Source organism: Xiphophorus hellerii, chromosome 10 (assembly GCF_003331165.1).
Source record: "Xiphophorus hellerii strain 12219 chromosome 10, Xiphophorus_hellerii-4.1, whole genome shotgun sequence".
Lineage (NCBI taxonomy): Eukaryota > Metazoa > Chordata > Actinopteri > Cyprinodontiformes > Poeciliidae > Xiphophorus > Xiphophorus hellerii.
Window position 1 is genome coordinate 22,581,137 of NC_045681.1, and position 22,839 is coordinate 22,603,975.

The 22,839-nt window shown below is 41.1% G+C and overlaps 1 protein-coding gene across 5 annotated transcripts in view; it reads left to right on the forward strand.

Moving 5' to 3' along the window:
* Positions 1-22,084, forward strand: part of mrtfab (myocardin related transcription factor Ab) — a 52,337-nt gene extending 30,253 nt beyond the window's left edge. For 4 of the 5 annotated variants that reach the window (XM_032573902.1, XM_032573904.1, XM_032573903.1 and 1 more), the window contains 17 exons: positions 1,119-1,184; positions 5,828-5,883; positions 6,151-6,226; positions 6,667-6,828; positions 8,579-8,742; positions 8,823-8,945; positions 9,727-9,795; positions 11,748-11,932; positions 12,244-12,415; positions 13,809-14,213; positions 14,534-15,481; positions 16,431-16,634; positions 16,713-16,805; positions 17,769-17,909; positions 18,071-18,166; positions 19,587-19,647; positions 20,554-22,084. In XM_032573902.1, the coding sequence (XP_032429793.1) occupies positions 1,119-1,184; positions 5,828-5,883; positions 6,151-6,226; positions 6,667-6,828; positions 8,579-8,742; positions 8,823-8,945; positions 9,727-9,795; positions 11,748-11,932; positions 12,244-12,415; positions 13,809-14,213; positions 14,534-15,481; positions 16,431-16,634; positions 16,713-16,805; positions 17,769-17,909; positions 18,071-18,166; positions 19,587-19,647; positions 20,554-21,131 (3,599 nt within the window). In that variant the 3' untranslated portion in view covers positions 21,132-22,084. The remainder of the gene's footprint in view (positions 1-1,118; positions 1,185-5,827; positions 5,884-6,150; positions 6,227-6,666; positions 6,829-8,578; positions 8,743-8,822; positions 8,946-9,726; positions 9,796-11,747; positions 11,933-12,243; positions 12,416-13,808; positions 14,214-14,533; positions 15,482-16,430; positions 16,635-16,712; positions 16,806-17,768; positions 17,910-18,070; positions 18,167-19,586; positions 19,648-20,553) is intronic. The other variant, XM_032573905.1, reaches the window with a different exon arrangement.
* The last annotated feature ends 755 nt before the right edge of the window (positions 22,085-22,839 follow it).

Below are 22,839 nucleotides of genomic sequence, written 5' to 3' on the forward strand. Positions count from 1 at the left end.
TATTTTTTATTTGTTAAAACTAAGAATTTTATTTTAATTTTTTTATGAATTACCTCTATTTAAATAAAAATAAATAAATAAATACTTAGCCTGGTGGGGAGGAAAGTAAAGCCTGATGGCCTACCAGGATAATAATACACTGGGGAAAACAATGGTACCTCTCAACACAACAGGGTAGTTAAAGAGCAACTTCCTTTCCTACTTCAAAATAAGAGTCACCAATATAGACCCAACAGTGTGCCAAGATTAACACACTCACCATCACAGCACAGTTAATAAACGAGTATGTTTGGTGCTTCATGCAAATTTCTGTCAAAATCACTAGATTATAATCAAAGTCGTCATCACTTTTTCTTTTTTGTTGTCTGTATCGCGGTGAAGGATGAAATTCAGTTTATATACACAATCAGATGTTGGTCATAATCAAGTTTCATGTTGCTGACCTAATCAAAAATTTATCTATTTTCATCGCCAGTTTGAAGAGCTATCAGTGATCTTGACACTGCGTACAAAAAGGTTAAACAAGGTCCTGCTCCTTTTGAAAAAGCATTGCTTTCTCCAGACCTCCCTCTGTTTGCTGCTCGGTTATGTAACGAGTACTTCCTGTTTTGAAATGACGCTGCAGTCGGCCCACATGCTACATCAACCTGTTAATCAGAACCTGTCTGCTTACAATCCATCATGTCAGGTTTTTTTTTCGGCCCTACTTTCTTTGATCTTTTAGGTTGTAGTTGCTTTTCATTTCTATGATGCACGATGAGTTGTTTTTTTTTCTCACACATCTGAAAACTCCTGATGCAGGAAAAAAAAAAGAAGAAAACCCCTAGAAACAGGAAGTGCATAGTAGTCTGTCTACACCCACTTTGTACCCGCCTTCTGTTTGACTTCAAAAAAAAAAGAGAGAAAATGAAGAAGGGGGAACTGGGAGGATGAACTGACTAGCGGAGAGTGCAGGTCCTCCTCAACTCGGTTCGACCACATTTATTCGTGTGAATTTGACGGATGGATTGCTGACCTCGCTCAGAGCTCCATCTCTGCGGTTTCCTCCGTTCGCCGGCTGTGACTGACTCTCTTCTTCTCCTCTCTTCTCTCTTCTCGTCATCTCTGGGTCCATGCAGTCCTCCAGCTCAAACTTCAGCAGAGACGCACTCGAGAGGAGCTGGTCAGCCAAGGGATCATGCCACGTAAGTTCACATTTTGAATCTCGTTTTCTGTTTCACCAAACTTGCATTGTGTTCCTTCACATCTGTCTGTATGCAGATGATGCAGTTTAATTCCTTAGAAAACCTCATCCTTACTCAGTGTTACCTGAAGAGAAATGTTGGTGAATTTCTGCTTTTTTGAGGCACATCAGGAGGGTTATTGCCTCCTGATGTGCCTCAGGTAGTGTTTCCATGTCCCTAAACTGAGGTCACAGGGTTAGCCTTTTCTATTTCCTGCATCAGCATGCGCTGCACACTGACACTGTTGAGTATTTTTGTTACATTACAGTTTAATTCCCTCTTTAATCAATTATTTGCTGTTGCTAACTCAAAACTCCAGCCTTCAATGACATTTTGCGAACATTTTCGCAGTTTCCTCTCTTCACTTCTCTTCTGAAGATGTTGACCCGTATCTGTGTTATCGGTATGAATAAGTACATTCCGCGTACATCGCACACATTGCGTCTTTTTGCACCAGTTTGTGTTATCAAATAGGGCAGCTTCCTCTTCTTCTCCAAGCACTTCCTGTTTCATGAGTTACACACATCACAAGAGACAGTTGGTTCGTGTTTTTAAAAAAATATTTTTTCTGTTAGTTTCGACATAAGGAGTACCTTTTTATTTTTTTTAATCAAGCGTTTTAGTTTGGGTCTGAAGTCGAAGGCAGCGGTCAGTGTTGCACACCAAGAATGTGTTAACTACATCTTCTGTGTGTGATCTCAGTATGGAGAGATGTACAGAGAAGTTAATATTTACTGTTTACCATGGCTTTATTTAGCGTGACCAGACAGTTAAAAGCAGCTATTAAAAGAAGGGGTAAACTAGAAATAAACCCTTTTTTATTTTTATGTCTGCATGAAGTGCTTGCGTCCTCACATTTTAGAGCAAAGCCCTTCTTAGCCCTGATGCAGTCAGAATGCTCTTTTAATTCAGTTGTTTCTTCTCTTTGGTCTTGATCTTTACTCTAAGCAGAGCTTCTTTTTGATTTCTTTGGGTTGGGGGTTGAAAAACATTTGTGTCTGAAGCAGTCACCCTACTGATCTTCTGATAACTTCTTCTCATTCTGAGCCACAGCCACCCAGCAGAGGCCATCAGTTTGGCACAGATCATCACCCTGCATAAAAACTGTAAATCTTTTTGTGCTAAGTCTGCACGCTAACCCTGATATGTTGACTTTTCTTCTTTTTCTTTTTGTTTTCTTTTGTCGTTTCAAGCGAATACCCCCTTACAATCCAACAGTGTCACTGTAAGTGGTAATTCTGTAAACTTTTTAGCTCAAGATATGAACCTAAGGATTTATTTCCAAAAGTAAAGTAAAATTTCAGTTGCCAATGTTGGCAAGTAGCAAGTTTTTGTTTGGTTGCAGTAAGGGACGCACCGATCCACTTTTTTCCTGATGCAGATATGTGAGGTTTCGTATCGGCTGATATTGATCCGATACAGAAAAATGATGATGAAATGACTTAAAAGGTTTATGGTTTTTCTTTTTAACACAGACATCATTTCAGCCAGTCTCTGCCTTCAATCTGATCTCCAGAATGACTATATTAGAAACTCCTGACTATGGGTTGAATATACTGTATATGTGTGTGTTTATTAGTAGCTCAGTTACACAGGTTTAGTAAAACAGCATTGTTCTTCTGAATTTGTAAGTAATGTTTTTTGTTGTTGTTGTTGAATTTCTCTCATAAATACAGTAAACGATTACCATTTTATTTGCTTAGCTTGACTCCAAATTTGTTTGTTTGTGACCTCCATCTGGATCCCGACCCCTACTTTAAACACCGCTGTGACATTTTTAAGGCAAACCTTCATTTGTTTGACAACTTTTTTCATCTAAACCAGATGATGTTTATCCACATTAACACAGGAAAAGGAAACCATAGGCATAACATTGTGACCAGGGTGGCTGCATAGATAAAAATTTAAAGAAGAGCATAGATTTAACAGAGATCGCTGAGACGTTGTTCTGCCTATAGGTGCAAAGCTGAACAGGAATCTTCATATAATTCAGTTTTCTTCAACTTTTGTAGAAGTGGCTACTGTATCTGTTGGGCTTCTGTTGTCATTTTCGCCTTAAGCGAATCTTCGGATCAAATGAACCCTTTAGTTATTAAGTAAAAATCCGACCACATTTCAAATGAGTCGCCATATCTATGTATGGATACTGTTGAAAAAAATCACAAACAGACTTTTAGATTGTGTTGCTAGCTGTTGATGTTTTCAGCTGAAAAAAGCATGATTGTGCCTTCGCAGTGGTGGAAACAGTTCAAGGTGAGAACGAGCATCAAGTTTTCACCTTGGTTTTAGCAGCCGGGGGCAGTGTGGATGAGTAACTTTCCACAGTCTGTCGAAGTATTCTTAACTCGGGTAGCTGACCCATGACAGCTACCCAGTTGCTGTCATTGTGAAGCTTAAGAGTTTATTAGAAAATGAACAGAAATTAAACAATACAAACGGCGTCAGCTGGCCTTGGATGCATTATGTCTTTCTAGGATTTGAAGATCCAGAAGGTGTTCTGTCTGTGGAGCTCTGTGTGTGTCCGTGGGAACATGGAGGGCTTTGAAAGAAAGTGAAATCAAGGAAAAGTAGTGAAGTGAAAGTGAAATGTTTTTTTAACAACGTTTGCGCTTCCTCTTACTTATTATTATTTTATAATTACAAAAGAACTTTGAGATTGCAATAATTGTGTGCTACATGTAGGTCACATGATCAACTTTATTATCCTGGATTCTAACATGTTCCTCTTAGTGATCTAAATGCTATATCACAGTAATGAATTAATCAGCAAATAAAATTATGAATTTATATTCCTAAGTCAATGAACATTATTCTAAATAGGGTTTTGTTCAACAGATACTTAAATTTTTGTCTGTTTACAATAAGATAACAATGCTTTGTATTATTGGCTCAAAAACATTATCATTTTAGAAGGTTATGATTATTAATTATTAATTAAAAAAAAAAATTTTGGTCATTGGCGAGTATTGTATTATTTCTCACTCAATGAAGTCTTCTTCCGTCACTCATGACTTCCACACTGAAGTACAGTGCCGTTAGTGTTGCCTAGTAACCCATATGTATGGCGAACTTACTGATTATTACAGAACCATTAATTCTCCTGTGAATAAAATGCCATTTGTTATCAAATTATGAGATTAACTCTCATTTTTATCCTTTATACTGAGGAAGCATTTAGTTTAATTACAACTCTATGCTTTATAAACAGATGCCACCGTGAACAAGATTACCACCTATACTCACAATAAAAAGCAACTCTGTGTCCAGTCGGTGTGAGAACAAATTTATTTGCTTGGCAAACTAAGTTTCAATAAAGATTACTTTATCTTTGTGTCGTTTTGACCTCCCGACCTTTTGTTATATGAATACCTGTAAATAAGTTTGTTTAATCTCCAGCTGTTGTGTCATCAGGATTGCCTCGGACCCCCCACCCAGTCATCAGTTGCCTCTAGTCACACTGTCCTCATTCACACACACCCTTGGCTGGGATTTCGCCAGCTGTTGACCAATCAGATCTTTGCTACGTTACATCATAACTGTCACTGCCCTCCCAATATCCTTCTGCTAACAAAGTGATTCTTTTTGTTGTTATGCTTCTGTTTCTACTAAACCATGAAGTTAACAAAGTTTTCTGGACGATAAATTGTCCCAGAAATGATTGCTATAAATAATAATATTGTCATTTTGAGAGCATTTTCAACTACTGTATAATAATAATAATGACAATGGCTTATTAATGCAAGTACCCACTCTCAAAGATGTATATAAAAAAACTTTATTTCTAAAGAACATTCAACATTAATTCGGAAAACATTTCAAATATCCAAAATGAACAAATAAAACAACCATAAACAGCAATAATAATGATGGATTTTGAAGTTTCTGTAGCCAAAATTGCATTTGAAATAACCATTCAGCTCAGACAGGGAAAACAGGCAAAAGTGGCAGGTAGTGCAAGCTAACTACTTCACGCTGGGTGTCAAATGTTTGCTGCATTTCTCAAAATGGCGACTTTTCTGCTACTTTAAAGGGGAGCATCTATTTGACGTCTGTTGTCCGAATTAAAATGATTGCACTCCTTTTATTTTATCATGCTAATTAATTTATGTATTGCTTATTCTGACAGGCTTAAATGAAGAGAAAATTTGACATGAAAATTCAATGTGAAAACGACGTAAATTCAATACCTGACATTAGCTAGTTGTGTTAGCTTCATATGCTAATTGCTAATCTCGTTTAGCTAAACCAGTTCTTATTTTGGGTATTAATCTGTCTATATTCAGGATTTCACTTAAAGCGCTCCCAGTAATTTACCCACTAACAGTCCAAATCGCTGCTGGTGGCGGCGTCATGTTGTGGGGATCCTGTAGCAGAGACATCTTGAAGGCTTCAGCTGAAATGTCATTAGAGTCTGTGGTTTGAATTAGCACTGCTGACCTCCTCTACATGCAGCTACTTCTGCTTTGACTCGCTGTTCAGCCGGAGCGCTGTGCGCTCTCACTTGTTGAAGCGAGAGCTGCCAGTCATCCCAGTCCAAGTGTCTTCTTCTCTGCTGTTTTTTTTTTAAACTGTTTTTTTTTGTTTTGTCCTGCCTCTCCATGCAGCCCTGAAGAGCCCTGCAGCCTTTCACGAACAGCGGAGGAGTCTGGAGCGAGCGAGGGTGAGCAGTCACAGTGGGTTTCCTCTACCGAGGCAGCAGCCTTATGCAGAAAATGACTTTTTCTTTCCTGCAGAATAAGTGACTGATTACAGTCGCTGTTTGGATTATTAGTGGTAATATCAATGAGCATTTAGCAGGGAGGTTAAAGTAGAGTTGTGACAAACAATTTCTGGTTTGTAAAGGTTGAAACAAAATGTTTTATGCTTTCTACTCTGCAAGAAAATGCTCTGCGCTGTATGTTTCATTTGTGTTATTTCTCCTCTTCAGACCGAGGACTACCTGAAGAGGAAGATCCGGAGTCGCCCGGAGCGCTCTGAGCTGGTCAGGATGCACATTCTGGAGGGTGAGCAAAAGAGCAAAATTAGAAAATGTGTTAAACGTAACTTAAGCTTTTTGTAATTCTTCTTATTTCTCTGCAAGATTCATGTCTCAATTCTTAAAAGGATTTCATAGATGCAGTCTTAATTGAGTTAATAATGTTGATTGCTTTTGCTTTTATCTGCACCAACCATCTGTATGTTTTATTTTGGTTTTAAGCTCTGTTTGAATTCAAATACAGGAAGTGGCTCAGACCCCTAGCTTAATATCTGCAATCTTCAGAAACCCAACTTCCTTTTAGCAGTGTTTCTTTAACAATTATTCTGCAAGACTTTTAAAAGAAACTCCTTGTCATTTCCCTTTCTGAAAGAAGCACAAGCTCACTCACCTGGGTGGATCTCACACGTTCTGTAGAACAAAACCAATCAGCTGGTGATTTTTCTTTCTTTTCTGCGTCCTCCACAGAGACGTCAGCAGAGCCGTCCCTGCAGGCCAAGCAGCTGAAGCTGAAGCGGGCGCGGCTGGCCGACGACCTCAATGACAAGATCTCTCACCGGCCCGGTCCCATCGAGCTGGTCCACAAGAACATCCTGTCTGTCAGCTGCCCTCTGCAGTCCTCGCTGCTGGGTAACCGCCGACTTTCACTGAAAACACTCGGCTGCATTAATAGGAATTAAATGCCTTAAAATGAACGTTTTTGTTGCTGCATACCTCGGATGTACACAAATTAATCATTTCCTGTTCATAGACCTTTTTTCACACTTGCTGACTTTATGATCAGGGTTAAACTTTTTATCAACAGTCATCTTTCTGTTGCCAGCTTGCTGAATTTGTTGCTATATTAAAACAAGAAAAGAAATGAGTATAAGCCAGAAACGGAGTCGGCGAGTCAGGCTTTTTAAAGATTGGTGATCGGCCAGAAAACTGCAATCGGTGCACCAAGACTTACAACTCCAAGCTTTGGTGGATCTCATTAGCGTTGGATGTACAGTAGTTGACCAGAGGTCTGCAACCGTAACAATTCAAAGAACCATTTCGAGCCTCGGACCAGATAAACAAAACTTGTTCAGTACCGTAAAAGTTGTGTGAAGTTTTGGGGGAAAAAAAGACAGACAGCTTTCATTTAGAATATTTACCATAGCAAATTTGTCATAAAAAAAACAAAATTTTTTAAATATATATTTAGATCTTAAATGTTAAAACCTAGTCAAACCCAGAAACGTTTGCAAAAAGAGGATGGATATATTTTCTTCTGTGGAATGTTGATGTACCTATCACTACAAAATCACATCTTACAGAATATTTTTGGTCTAGTTTCTATTGCAAATATTTTAGTTTACTGGAAATAAGACAAAACTAACTTACAAGTAACTTTTCAACAAATATAGGAGCTTTTTCCCATGTGAAATAATCTGCCAGTGGAAATACCACTTCTTCATCAATATTAATAAATTATTATCCTTGAACAAGCTCCTATATCTTGCTGAAAAGTTACTTGTATGTTAGTTTTGTCTTACTAGAAACTACACCAGAAATTTTTGGTAGAATTTTGTGGTTTTGAAGTGCAAAAAAAAAAACCTGAAAAATGAATATAATTTCCACCTTAATGACAAGAAAACAAAGTTATATTCTTAAGACTGTAACAGCTACTTTTAGAAGTTCAATGCAATTATTCAATGGAAAACTAGAAAAGTTACTAAAACACCCATTGTTTTAGTAGTTATTTGATACACGGCCTTCCAAAGAACCAGACTACGCAAAATAAATTCAAAACTACTTAGTTACTTTTCTTAAGTTTAGATGTCCACTGATTGGTAAATAAAATAGTCCACACCTAGTTGCAGGGATGCACCTAAATTCAATCTTGGTATTGTGGAAGTGTTGTTGAGAGACGCTCTGCATCTAATTGCACTGAGCTTCAGCTTTTTTACAAAGTAGACCATTCAGAAACTCCTAATTTTCATTTTCCTTTTGTTGTTCTGGCACATAAAATTAGGGATGCCCCGATACACTTTTTAAAATTTCCAATAGCAATATTTGAGCTTGGTCAAACATGTAAAAACAACAACTCAGGAATTGCTTCTCTTCACGTCAGAAGAGAAGCAATGAGAACATCCAGGGTTTTCCTCCCAGCAGGATGTAGAAACACGGGAGGATTCATCCTCCTGCTGGGAGCTGCAGCGTTAAAACAAAGCGCTCACCTCTGGCTGAGGCATTACCACAGCCACGTTGCGACAGAGGAGCCACAGAACACAACATGTTGTCCAACTTCCCTAATGTTACTTCATTGCGACATTTTTCAGATTTTGTTTGAGGAAGACGAAGGTCTAGTTGTTGTTACGGCGACCTGAAGAATCCGTCTCTTGTTCTGTTGCAGATTCCCCAAAAGGAGCCGGAGGGGAGAGCTCGTCTCTAGACGAAGACAGCAGCGATGCTCTGTCACCTGACCAGCTAGCCAATCACGACTCTCCGCTGAGTGCCGTCACGCAGCTGTCCCCCTCCCACGTGCTGGCCCAGAACGGGGACATGTCCCCCACGCAGGTATTACAGCTCATCCTCCCAACCGATTGAAGCAAATCACGGGAGAGATTCCGCGCTGTTAACCACAACCACGTCTTCAGTTTCTCACACAGCCCCCTCCTCCACCTCCTCCACCTCTGGTCAGTTTGTCGGACCCCCCCCCACTGCCAAAGATAACAAATGGGTTGTCACTGAGCTCTCGCCTGTCTTCTGGACACCTCAAGGTACGCAACATTTAAAGGGACAGTGTGATGTTGGGTAGACTTTTTTACATCATCATGTTATAATGTTATTCCCTCATCAAAAACATTCCTGGAGTTTTGCCTTGATCTTTTTATTCATGTTTGAGAAATTCTTTCATCTCCATGGCAACTGTGCAAAATGTCTGGGTGGACCTAGCCCCGCCTTCTAGACATAGCTCCTCCCCTCGCAGCTACGTTTTCCAAGCTTTTATGTCAGAAAGCTTGCTAAGACAAGCTTTCTACTTGTCTTAGCATCAATGCAGTAGTCACTCACCTGCGACTCGCCCACTCTGCTCCTTCAGACTAGCCAGCAGCGATTAGCCAGCTCCTGGTGGAACTGTTCATCTACTGAGCTCACTATAGGAGCTACTTCTCAGAGCAACATTGCTAAAAATGTAGTTAGAGGGTTAATAGAGGAGATATGTTGTGATGACTTCCTGAAGACGGAGTTTCAGAAAAAGCAATAGTTTTTAAAGGGACAGAGGTCCAATTTCAAGCCAATAAAGTATGAAGTTGAATATATATATGTATAGCATTTTTATAATTGATGGTAACAATTACTTGATTGTGCTGTGAAATGGGACTATTCGCCTGGAAAAACCATAATACAACCCCTTTAAGCATTTGGTGTCAAACTTGCCTCAGGTTTGATCATTTCTGAAGTGATCTCTGTTATTAGAGCTGGTGTTACTGGTTCACCTTTCCTCATTTTTTTTAAATTTGTTGACTTCCCTCCATCCCCAAATCCCATTTTTGCCTGCAGTCCCAGGCTAAGATGAGTTCAGACCGCCCTCCACAGAGATCGAAGAAACCAAAGGACCACAAGCCTAAGGTCAGCAAGGATTTTTTTATTCTTCATTGTAATACGGTGACTCAATGTGTTTGGAAATATCGTCTGATTCAGTTTCTACTTCATTAAAATTATTTCTGAAAACTGTGAGAAATATCAAAATGGGAAGGTCTTTTTCGGTGTCTGTTCCTTTAAATGTATAGAAAGGCTTTTCTCGGTAACTTTGACATTTTAGCATGACAGACTTGTTCAGAGAACTCTGCATCAAAAGAGGAACAAATACAGGTTTTTTTTGTGTTGTTGTTCAACCACAGTGAACTCAACACTGAAACAGTCGGACATGTTTGTTTTCACTGGAGTTACTAGATCTGTGTTTGTGACATCATAGTCATTAACTGCGTTCACTTACTTGGGGTTTTATGTGATAAGCCAACATAAATAAATGCATGGGTGTATCACAGGAGTAATATAATGCATGGTTGTATTTTCTTGTAGAAATAAAGAGTTTTGCAAATCTTTGACTCCAGTAGAAATGCAGCAATCAGCCGACATCAGCCAATGTTCCCATAACTTCCTGCTCTGATCAGCAAGTTGAATACTGAAAATTCCTTGCACATTAAATACATACATACTACGTATATCTTTAGTCTAATTTAATCTTCAGTTTCTATTCAGATCTAAATAACTACAAAAATCCAAGAACCTGGAAAACATTGTTTTTAAGTAGGAACGCACCAATATGAAAATCTGGGCTGATATCTGATATTAATTTGGCTATTCTAGCTGATAACCGCTATTTACCAATATATTTTATATGTATATTATATACATTTTACTACACTTTTTACATCTTGTAAAAGCGAACCTCTTGACACACAAACACAGAAAGATGGAAATAGACATCATTTGTTGATGTGAGCACAGACCAATACCGCTCTGTAAAAAACAAAAAAGACTTGCCGATGGATCGTGCTTCCCTACTGTTATGTTTTTTACAGTTTTGTATGAAAATTCAGAATTGATCAAAAGATCAGGCCACAAAGAAAACTAGAAATTGATATCTGCCACAAAAAACTTAATCAGTGCATCTCTGTTACGACTGCAACTTGCAATAATTTTTGCTTTCGATTAGTCTATTAATTTTTCTGACGATTAATCGATTAGATGAATAAAACCTTTGCACATTCTGAAGATTTTTCATTAGTCTTTATACAATCAAAATGCATTAAAAGGTGCAAACAAATTAGTAATTAAATTCCTTTTTTAAATAAGAGAAACAATATAAATATAACCTAAAATAAAATAACAGATTTCCTTTAGTGAACACTTGATGATTTGTAGCGAAGGATGCATGTATAGCGAAAAGATACTTGAATCATCAACATGTGAAAAGTTTGGCCCTTTCTGCTTGTCTTAGCATCAATGCAGTTTATTGTTCTGTTGATTATTTTTTATATTAACCAGTTAATAATTGGATAGCAAAAAATGCTTAATGGAAGATTTTTAAATTGTTTTTTGCATAATTTGAATCAGGAGAAGCTAGAGCTCCACCACTTGAGGAGTTCTGGGTAGAACTTACTTACAGCCAAAGGTGTTTTTGTTTTACAATTTTGGCTTAATTACTACTCCTAATATGTTGTTCTTTCAGTATTTTTGAGTCTGTATACTCCATTTAACAATTAATCGATTACTAAATTAATTGACAATTATTTGAATAATTTGTCCTCACGATTAATCTGATTAATCGGTGCTTCTGACGGTTCTGGTGTATTTATTTATTCTCTTTTTTGTGTGTGTGTTAAATAAAAAGGATTGGTAGCCATTCAACTTTTGTGTTGATCGATCAGATAAAATTCCAATAAAGCACATTCAAGTTTGTTGGTCTACAAACTTGAATGTGTCACGTTGTGGAGTAGTTTGGTAAGGAAAACCTCCGAGCTTTGACGGAGTCTCTCATGGCGAAAGTTGCTCATGTCCCGACCTCCGCCCCACAGGTGAAGAAGCTGAAGTACCACCAGTACATCCCTCCGGACCAGAAGGCCGACAAGGAGCGCCCGCCTCAGATGGACTCGTCCTACGCCAAGCTGCTCCAGCAGCAGCAGCTCTTCCTGCAGCTGCAGATTCTCAGTCAGCAGCAGCAGCACTACAACTACCACACCATCCTGCCCGCCCCTCCTAAGTGAGCGTCCGGCGTAGCTTTGTGTGTGACTGATGGGTGTCCTCCCCTCTGCTGTAGTTAGCTCATTTTAGAGCGAGTTCACAAAGTGTGTCATTAAAAGCAGAAGTACGAGCTAAAAACTATCCTTCGATGTTGCGTGTCGGTAAACATTTGCCTGTGGTGCGGACGCAGATGGGGGAAAGCTGAAGTTTCTGATTGTAGCGTTGGATTGCGCCGTTAGCAGCTGCTTTATCTGGGTTTTATTTGCATTGATGGGCGCCTCTGTGAGGAGAGATGTTTGAAACTCTGTGCCGTTTTCTTTCACCGCACAGGCCACAAGCTGATCAGCCTCCCTCCTCCAGCTCAGGCCCCTCTCCCTCCCGCACGGCTCTCACCACCACGACCACGGCCCCCTCAGCTCAGACCACAGCCGCCCGTCAGAGCCAGGCTGCAGCGGCGGGAGCCAAACCCACCACGCTTCCAGCTAACCTGGATGAATTCAAAGTAAATTCAGCACCTTTACTCTGTAGTGAAGCTTATTTATCTCTAAAAGATAAGCTTTATTGAACTATAGAACTGGTTTGGAGAGCAGCTATTGGCAACTAGAGCTAGTGATGCACACCTGAAGGCACCATTACTATTCATTGAGTCATGTCCACAAAAACCAGACTGTTCCAATGCGGGTTGAGCAGGAGTCTGTCACAAAAATGCTTGTTTCTCATCCTTGTTCTCTAAAATATGGCTTCAATTAAAGCTGAAAAAATTGCCAATGTTTTAAAATGTTAAATACATTTCCCTAGATATAAAGCTGTCTCCCTAGATATAACTCTATAAGCAGTTTGGTTTCTGTCGGTTTTGTCAAGACGCAAGAGAGAACTAAACAAATCTCTCATTTATATTTTACATTAATTTTATGTAATTGCTGAAGTAGGAGTCATAATTTGTTAAAATTGAACGATATACTCCTAGACTTTATGAAATATTTAATTTGATGACTGTTGTGAATATCACAACGTTCTATGAACAAATGATGCAGTTTGTGTAGTTTGTCATTTATTGAACTTTTAGAAATTATAGCAGTTCAAAACTACTGTATTCTTATTTTTGTCTCGCTCTGTCGGCTTTACTTCACACACAGACCTGTTGTCGTGGAAACCAACTGACAATCCAAAAAGTGACTATCCAAAAGTGCATTACAACACCTCAAAGCAGGCAGACATTTCCCACGCAAAAAAGGACATTAAAAACCAGAACCTTCGGTCTGCTACAGTTTTTTGTTTTCAGACTTGATGTTTATTTTGTAGTTATTAATAAGCGGCCATCTGAACACAACAGTGGTTGATTAGCTCATTTAAACACCCGCTCTACTGACGAGCTGCCAGAGTTGGAGGGTGGGTCGTCTCATTTTAGTGTTAACTGAAACACACCAAGCTGCTCAGCACATGTACATGTTCGTGTTGTCAAAGTCAAGCTAGCATAGCTGACCTACTTCCCACTTTCTCAATTAGTTTTTAGTTAAAACTTTGTGAAATGTGATATCCTTGAATTCTTTATCTCATGTCTCATAGTGTAGCTAGTAGATTAGTTACACTATGACTAACTAATGTATTAGTTAGTCATAGTTTAGACAATATCACAACATTGCGTCCCTTTTTCTGACTCTTTGCGTTACTCTACCGTTTTTCTGACCACTGACATTTCTGACAGTGCATAGAATATATGCGCATGTATGTTGCAGGATAAGTTGTATGATATCTAATCCAGTGATGTAAATCAATGGTGAGCTTGTCAACTTTTAAATGACATTTCTACAAGTTTGATCCCAGATGATTCTCTTACTATGTTCAGTATTCAGCTGACTGCGGTGAGATATTCCACATTGTTCCTCCTCTTCCAGGTCGCCGAATTGAAACAAGAACTGAAACTGCGCGGCCTGACCGTCTCCGGAACCAAGAATGATCTCATCGAGAGGCTCCGCAATTACCAAGAGCAAAACGGCAACACCGCGGCGGCTTTGAAGAACGCCACGCCGCAGTTGGTCCAGCAGGCCTCCGCCTCTGCCGCCACCACCAACACGACCGCATCGGCTTCAAACACAACCCCCACTTTCGACCACCAGCTGGCGGACGGCGCCTGCTTTAAGCTGGCTTTGTCCTCGCTGGCCCAGGCCGTCCCGGGGCGGGTCATGCGATTCGGCAGCACCAGCTCCAGCCCTCCGGTGTCGCCCACGCCCTCGGAACGCTCGTTGGCCGGCTTGAGTCCCGATGAGACGAGCTGCAACGGAGACATGTTTGGGGAAATGGTGAGGCTTGGATTGTCTGTCGGCATAAGACTATTAGACTACCGTGACGCTGGCAAATGTGACCTCCGCAGAGGTCTGAAAATCAGCAGCTGTCTTAGCAACTATATTTAGTGACTTTTCAGACAGAAAAAATCTATATTGGCCAAAATCTGAATCGCCAGATCAGGATTTTTAAAGATCGGTTTCAGCCAGAAGATTGCGATCGGTTACTCGTTGTTATTAGACGACTTCCAGAGGCAATGGGTTGCCTGGATTTAATCTAAGGGTATCAGAGTTTGTTTTTCCTTTACTGACAATTTTTTCTTTCTTCCATCCTTTAGGTGACCTCTCCCCTCACCCAGCTCACCCTCCACCCCTCTCCTCAGCACCCATCAAACATGGCGTCACTCCCACAGCCTTACTCTGTCGTCAAGGAGGAGATCCAGAGCTCCTGCAGCATGTCCAAATCATCGTCCAAAGATCCCCCGGCCGCGGGAGCCATGGAAACATTGTCTCTGGACAAGGACCAGATGCTGCAGGAGAAGGACAAACAGATTGAGGAGCTAACCAGGATGCTGCGGCAGAAGCAGAGGCTGGTGGAGACCCTGAGGTCCCAGCTGGAGCAGGGCAAGATGGTCGCCGGGGCGGTGGTGGTGAAGAAGGAGGGAAGCGAGAAGAGTAGAACACCCGCAGAGGCAAAGCTCCAAACTCTAATAAAAGCTTCGTCCGCTCAGCTGCCGGCGCTCCCCAACGGCGCCGCTCTGACCGTGAAGGAGGAGGTGGAGCCTGAGAAAGGGATGGAGGGGGTGACAGAAGAGGCTCAGGCCAAGAGACTGGCCCAGCCAATGCAGTGCTCCCAGGAGACACTGCTGAGGCTGCAGCAGATCCACCGGCTGCAGCTACAGCAGGCCGAGCTGCAGCAGCAGCAGGCCAAGCTGCAGAAAGACTCAGAGGGGAAGGCTAACCCGCACAAGCAGCAGCAGCAGCAGAAGAAGAAAGAGGCCCAGCTGCTGCTCCATCAGCAGCAGCTGCAGCATCTCATCATCCAGCAGACCCAGCAGAAGCAGCTCCAGGCCCAGCAGAAGCTGGCCCAGCAGAACCAGGTCAAGCAAACACAAGGGGACGTTCCAGCTCAGCAGAAGAACCCAGTCCACAAGAGCCAGGTGCAGTTGAAGCAGGTTCAGGTACAGATCCAGAACCAGAAGGCGGCCGTGAGCCAGAGGAAGCAGCAGCGGCTGCAGCAGAGGCTGCAGCACAAACAGCAGTCGGCCGCAGCGAGCGCCCAGCAGGTGAGACAGGTGTGGTTTGAGTAGGGGGGGGGCAATATGGACTTTTATTTGGAGGACCTTCATTGCGATATTAGGTGATATTATTGTGACTATTTAATGCTTTTATTACTGGATGACATGGCAGAAAACATGTCACTGAATAGGAGTTTTCTGTTGGTCAACATCAGTATTTATCAATTCCCTTTTTTTTAAATATCTGAAACATTGCCAAACTGGTGGAGTGACTTTTTCTGTTTCATGCAGTTTTCACTCCATCTCATTGTTTTGTATTTTTAAGCAGTTATGAGGCACGATGGTAGAACCAGAAACTGCTGCTGTTGCTAGGTAACCATAGTGTGTGTGTGTGTGTGTGTGTGTGTGTGTGAGTTAGTGATAGGTTGAGCTGGTAAAGCCTTTCTTCTGCCTACGTCTCCCAGAATGCTGAGCGGTTCTGGATGGGAGTTCAGTGAAATTATTGAGCATCAGACGAATCATCTACGGATATTGAATACACGTCTATGACAATACAATATTGTTATTGATTTATTTTCCGGCCCCAATTGTTTTTTTTAGGTAACTTTATGGCTGTCACCATGAACACTTGAAAAACTTTCCCATTTAAAATATGCTTCTTAGGAACGCCGGTTACTTAAAGTGTGATTTATATCACTAAGCTGCACAGAGTAACGACCTTCAATCATATGATGTCATATTTTTGATATTACTCGTATCTATTCGTGCTGTTATGAAACAGTGGAGAAAATGTTAATAACATTTTCGTTAAAACTGTCAGTTTTGTTTTATATTTATATTGTTAATTGAAATTTATAGAATCAACAATAAATCCAAATCCTTATCATGATGAAGTTTTTTTGCAGTAAGGCTACGATAAATTACGTAACTAGGTTGGCGTCAATAAATATCAGGTAAATTAATTTGTTTGTTTTTTTCCCGTCTTTTTCTTTTCAAGGTGACTCCAGTCATCATCAACCAACAGAACGGCACTCCGCTCCAAACCCAAGCCATCGCATTGGACCTCAAGGCCAACGGCGTGCCCACGCTGGTCACCGACAGCAACGGCAACCACTACCTGATCGCTCTGAGCGGTCACGCCAGAGACAGGCAGAACGGCGTGTCCTCATTGGCCAAAATCAACGGACGCATCACGCTGCAGGTAAAGGGGCGCCACAGAGCGAGCTGCAGCATCCTCTTCATGAAGCGACGAAGCTCACATCTGTCTGTCACTTCACAGAGACTACAGTCCAGTCCAAGTAAACTCCCGAGCACCGACAGCCAATCAAAACAGCAGCCAGTAGCTGAGCCTGTGAGCCAACCGGACAAAAAGGTCAAATGAATACCTCTGCTTATAGGAGATGTGATTTCTATTGTTTTAGTATCTGACCAGAGATGTAAAAAATAAAATAAGGGACCATCTGCTGTTTATACAGTGCTATAATCTGTCCACTAGGTGTCAGTGCTGGTGCAATTAAAATTCAGTTATGCTGCAAAAAATTGAAATATCATCAAAAATTTTCGTTACTAATTGTAACAATTGAAACTGATATATGATACAGATTAAATCCACACAAACTCTATGTTTGCACTCTGTATGATTGGAGTTTTATTCTTATATGTTTATATATGTATTAGGGCTGAACCCTCATTTAATTTAGTTAATTGATTAATCGTTAACTAAAGCATACAGACTATTAAAAAAGTCCAGTTGCTGATTGAACATCATACCCAGCAGTAATTAAGCAAACACTTTACAAATAAAAGAAGATATTTTGCATTTAAGATGGAAGAAAAAGAATTGTACTTATGTTCTTCCCAAAACTCCTGAAGTGGCGTAGTTTTAGTCACGCATGGTACAAATCCGGTTAAAAACCTGTTAAGCACTTTTTGCTATCTATTTATTTCTAAAATAATCCAAAAAATAGTAAAATAAGCGTTGCATTGAAAAACATGTGCATCATGTTTTTCACATGTTGATGATAGCTTCCTTTGCTACAAATAATCAAGCGTTCATTAAAGGAATGCTATACTACTTCAAATTTGAGCAGTAAAATGTTTATTTTCTTACTTAAAAAAAGGAATTGAGTCATTTATTTGTATTTTTAATGGATTTCTAATATGGGATAAAATGATCTTAAGTGATTAGATGAAAAAGAATCTGCAGAATTTGCCTTTTTCTTTATCTGACTAATCGGTTAATTGTCAGAATAATTAATGGCGTGATTACAGCACAGCCATGGAAACGAGGCACTTCTCCTCAGTGTTATGCTAACTCTCTGCTGCGCCCCCTCAGGGACAGAAGGCAGCCTTGCACTTAGACACCAACGGGTCGCCTCATCCGAGCCTGTCCCACACGGCCCCGCCCAGCCTGCAGCCGTTCTTCGACGACATGCCCGACACTGAAAGCCAAAGTAACCTGATGTCCTCCCTGAAGGTAACGCCCCTCCACCCTTACCTCCTGTTGTCCCCCGCCCTCCCTGTGCAGCAGAGACCCCCCTCAGCATGCAGGCTCTGTCTCTCAGTGGCTCTCTTCACTCTGTCTAAAGTTTTTTTTCCCCCTTGTTTCCTCTCGTCTCTTCGTCACTCCGCCCCCAGCGGAAAGAGGAGGTGTGTGTGCCTTACGACCGGCACACACTGTTCACCCCTCCCTCCCCTAAACAAAACGCCTCCCTCCCTCCTCAGCGCTCTAAAGTATGTCCCTCAGCATGTCTTTTATTTCCATCCGTGTTGCACTTATCAATGTTTGTTGATCTCCATCTGCATTTTCCACTTCCTTGGTGTGCTGTGTGAGTTGCCATCCGCCTCTGGACGCACAAATAAAACCAACCTGCAGTTAATCTGTTGCTTGTTTTCATTTTTTCCTCTTCGTTTGACAGATTTACTTCTGCTTTCTTTATTGTCTTGTTTCCTCAATCGCTCTGATTATCGTTTTAAATATGAAATATCTGCAGGAAGAAAAAAAAAAGTCTATCACTGGACAAGTGTTATCAGTCATGAGAAAAGCAGAACTGTGTCTATTGTTGAGTTTTATTCTTGTCCTCAGTTTGCATGAAGCTTTTTTAGCAACTCGGGACCAAGAAATCAGAACTAAAACACATATTTTCTCGTTTGATATGTTTAAAGATTCTGCAAAATGATACAGAATAACACAAGACGTTACACGCAAATACTAAAAAATCTTATTTTTTCATAATTACTCAGTGTTAATATGTTTGATAGAAATATAAGTATTTTTTATTTTTTTTTTATTTTTAGGTGAAATCCATTGCAGTGGAGGCTGAAAATCATCAGTTATGTTATGCAAATAAACTCAAAGCTGTTGATTTATTTATTAATATTTGTCCGTGGCTGATGAACTGGTGTCAGATGGGCACCAGTTCAGACAGGCGAGCTCTTCAGCTAAAACTCTTAATCTGGTTCCCACGACCATGTGTGCACCAGCGGAGTCATGCAACATGCATGTGGTGTGGTGATTAATAAATTGTTTCAGTCTGGTTAGGCCTCTAACTGCAACCCTTACAGTTCCAGTGCCTTGCAAACATATTCATACTCCTTAAACCTTTCCATGTTATCTGGTTTTATGTGAGATTTTATAACAAAGTAGCTAAAAACGTTTCAAAATAAAAATCTGATAAGTGTGGTGTGTATTTGTTTTCAACACCACAGAGTAAATACCTTGCAGGAGGACTGCATGACTGTTGCACATTGGAATAATACAAGCTGTGCATTATGCTTTCCATGACACTCGTAGGCTCATATCAGGCGAATTGTATTACTATTTTGGGATTTTTACGAATATGAACAATACTCACGTATTTGCTAAGGGGCCTGAATACAATGTGTGCCACATCGTTCACATCTGTATTTGTAGAGAGGTTTGAAAACCATTTTGTTTCCTTTGTGTTTTTCTTTCACACAGAATCTCAGAAAGACACAAATTTGTGGCTTAATGTGACAAAAGATTAAGACTTTCCAAGAATATAAGCACTTTTGCGAGGCACTGTTGTTGTTCAACTAATTCCAAACTCTACTTCCCATAAAGGTCCAAACCTTTAGCTGCCGATTTTAGTTTTTTTGTGTAGCTGTTTTACGGCTTTGCGTTTGTTTGCAGGAGAACGGTGTGAACAACCAGCAGATGGACGATCTGTTCGACATCCTGCTCAAGAGTGGAGGTAACTGTCTGGGTTTTTTGTTGTTTTGCTTTTTTAACATGTCCTGTCCGGCAGTGTGGCACTCAGAATTGTTGTCCAAGTGTCAAGGCGTTATTGAGTTCTATATTAACACCTAAGACCTTATTATTAACACCTTAATAATGTTTTTATCCGGGCTGTCAATTGATTAAAATAGTATGCAACATGTAGAATATTTTATTTGTTCGTGGTATTAATGTTGCTTCAGTCATGAATAGCTACATGTAAAATTATGCTTTGCTATGCTTATTTTGTCTACAACAGTAAAATAATTTTTGGGGTACTTCTTGTGCTCTGAGCGCCACAGAGAAAAGTTGAATATGCATCTGTTTTAAGAAAAAAACTGTTTTAGGAAATGGGAGATTAGCCCCATAGAGAAACAGCTGAACCAGAGAAGAAAATACTGTTCAAATAGCAGCGCAGGCGAAGTTGTAAAAGTACAGAAGAAGCCAGTGCATTAAGAAAATGGACCGGGTCAAAAGAATGCGAATTAAAGCCTGCTTTAAAAACAATAATTTTGAAAGCCCTAGTTTATTTCAAATTCAATAAACACAGAGGCTGAAAAAGGGAGAAAGCTGGGGAAAAGGTACAAATAGAAAGACGGAGATGAGTAGAGAAACGGAAGAAGCATACAGAGAATGCTTCTAGGGTCTGCTAGACTTCTAGGGTTTGCTAGGCCCTAGAAGGTCTAGCAGACCCTAGAAATCTAGCAGACCCTAGAAATCTAGCAGACCCTAGAAGTCTAGCAGACCCTAGAAGTCTAGCAGACCCTAGAAGTCTAGCAGACCCTAGAAGTCTGCTTCTACACCTGCAGAAAGAGAGAAAGCTCTCTCTGTTGAACCTGAGAGGACGCTCATGGTGATTACCTTTCTCTCTGTCTTCCTTCAGAAATCCCAGGCTTCAAGGCCAACCCGGACCCTTCCCTCGCACCCCTCCACTCCGACCCACCGTCCCCCTCTATCCCCTCGTCCCCCCTCCACCTGTCACCACCCACCCTCACAGATCCCTTCTCCTCTCAGCTGCGTGCGGGAGAGCCCCGCAGCGGCGGCGGGCGCCTGGAGGACTTCCTGGAGAGCACCACGGGGGCGCCGTTGCTGGGCATGGAGCCCGACGGTGGTGGCCTGACGCTGATTGACGACCTGCACAGCCAGATGCTGAGCACGCCCAGCATCCTGGACCACCCCCCGTCCCCCATGGACACGTCCGACTTGAGCTTCTCCCACCACTCGGCGGGGCTGGACTTTGGCGACCCCACCCTCGACAGCATGGACTGGCTGGACATCTCCATGGGCAACGGGGGCGGCGGCGGCGTGGAGAACGGGGGAACCAGGGTCGGCGGAGCGGCGTGCGACAGAGACGGGGGGACGAGCCTGACGCCGCTGGTGCCGCACACGCCGCCCAGCGTCTTCTCGGCCGACTTCCTGGACAGCACGGACCTGCAGCTGCACTGGGAGTCGTGTCTGTAGCCGCCCGTCCAGGCGGGGGCGCCACGCCGCCGCCCACACTGTGTACAGGCTCCGTCTTTATGTCACGCACACGTCTCTATACGCGGTCTCCGCCACTGGCACATGCAAAAGCACGCACACACAAACACACACCAACACACACGCCCACACACGGTTTGTCGCTGGCTGTTGCTGAATGTGAGCTGAGATGAAATATGCAACTAACATAGAAGTTGAATTCATAGAAAAGAAACGAGGTGGAAATTTTTTTTCTGAATTTAAATTCTGTGGGAATTTTGAGCAGCTGACTGGTTAGAGCCAGGATAAAAAACAAAAATAAAAAAAAAAAGACTTCCTGTGTCCAGACCTTGATTGTAAACCCGGTTCGAATGAATCCGTCAGAAGCACGACAGATCAGGAACGAAGACGAGGAACGTTTATGCCACCTCTTAAGGCGGCAGAGTGTGTCAGTGCCTCCTTAAACTTTGCACTTATGCTGAATCTGATTGGTTTAACGGAACGGACGGGTCAGCAGCTGAATCTGAGCACCGAACGGCCAGTCTGGTGTGTTTCTGATCAGCTGATGGGACGTAAAGCAAAAGGCAGCTGTGGCTGACCTCGTCTCCCCAACATGGCAACCTGATCCCCGCCCACACTAGTCAAAGAAACAATCATCACTGGTTGTCGGTTGCTGTTGAATTGAACCATATCAGTGGCAACCATTTGAACTGAGGCCTCAGTGGAGGCTGTTTATCATTGGTAACATTATGGTAGACCACTATGTATTGCTGTATATGGGGTGTATATTATATCAATTGTTCATAAGACTATTTTTCTTTGCTGGTTGCTTTAGAGTCGAGTGAGCCGGCTTTGGGGGAACATAGTGAGGGGGCTTCTAAAACACTCGGTCCTTGTCATTTTATAAAGAAAAAAAACTTTGAAAAAAATAAATAAACATAAAATAAAAACACAAATATGTTTGCTTGTGTTCTTTTCCATGACATAATTATTTAGTAAATCGTCCTTATAAGGATTTCTAAAAAGAATTTTATTTTACTTTATTTAACTTCAGCCACAAGAGGGCGCCAAAACTAAGAACTTACTGAATACAACAACCTGAAATTGGATTTTTTTTTCAATCAACTAAAGGAGGGAAAATGTATTTTAAGCTAATGATAATAAACTACTGTATCTTGAATCCAAACACTGTCTGTGAGACTAAAAAGCTTTAATTAAATCCTGACAAAGCTTCTCAGCATTTCTCTATAAACAATAAGTTAATTTGAGAAAAAGTCGCCCAACAGCTCTTTTTTTTAAAGTAATCTAAAATCTTATTTGGTGCTAATTTATTTGGCTGTTTTGTAAACTTTCTTGTCTGATACTAAGAGAGATTAAACCAGCAGACAGAAACTAGCACTGAGAAAAGTCCTGTTGCCATAAAGTCGTGTTTACCTTCATAAACTATTCACACAGAATTGCGTGTTAATTGGAATTTTACATGATAGACTAATTGTGAATTAAAAGGAAAATTATTCAAAGTTTTCTAAATTTCTTTGAAAATCTAAATCTGAAAAGTGTGGGATGCACCTGTCTCTAGTTCCCCAGAGTGGACTAGAAACAGATGTGTGCTTTTGATGCAATTAGACTGGAATGTTTGCTAATGTCTTCTTGTGAAATACTTTATGTTTGGTTAAGACTGGACAGAGACAAATACTTGACTCAAATTAGT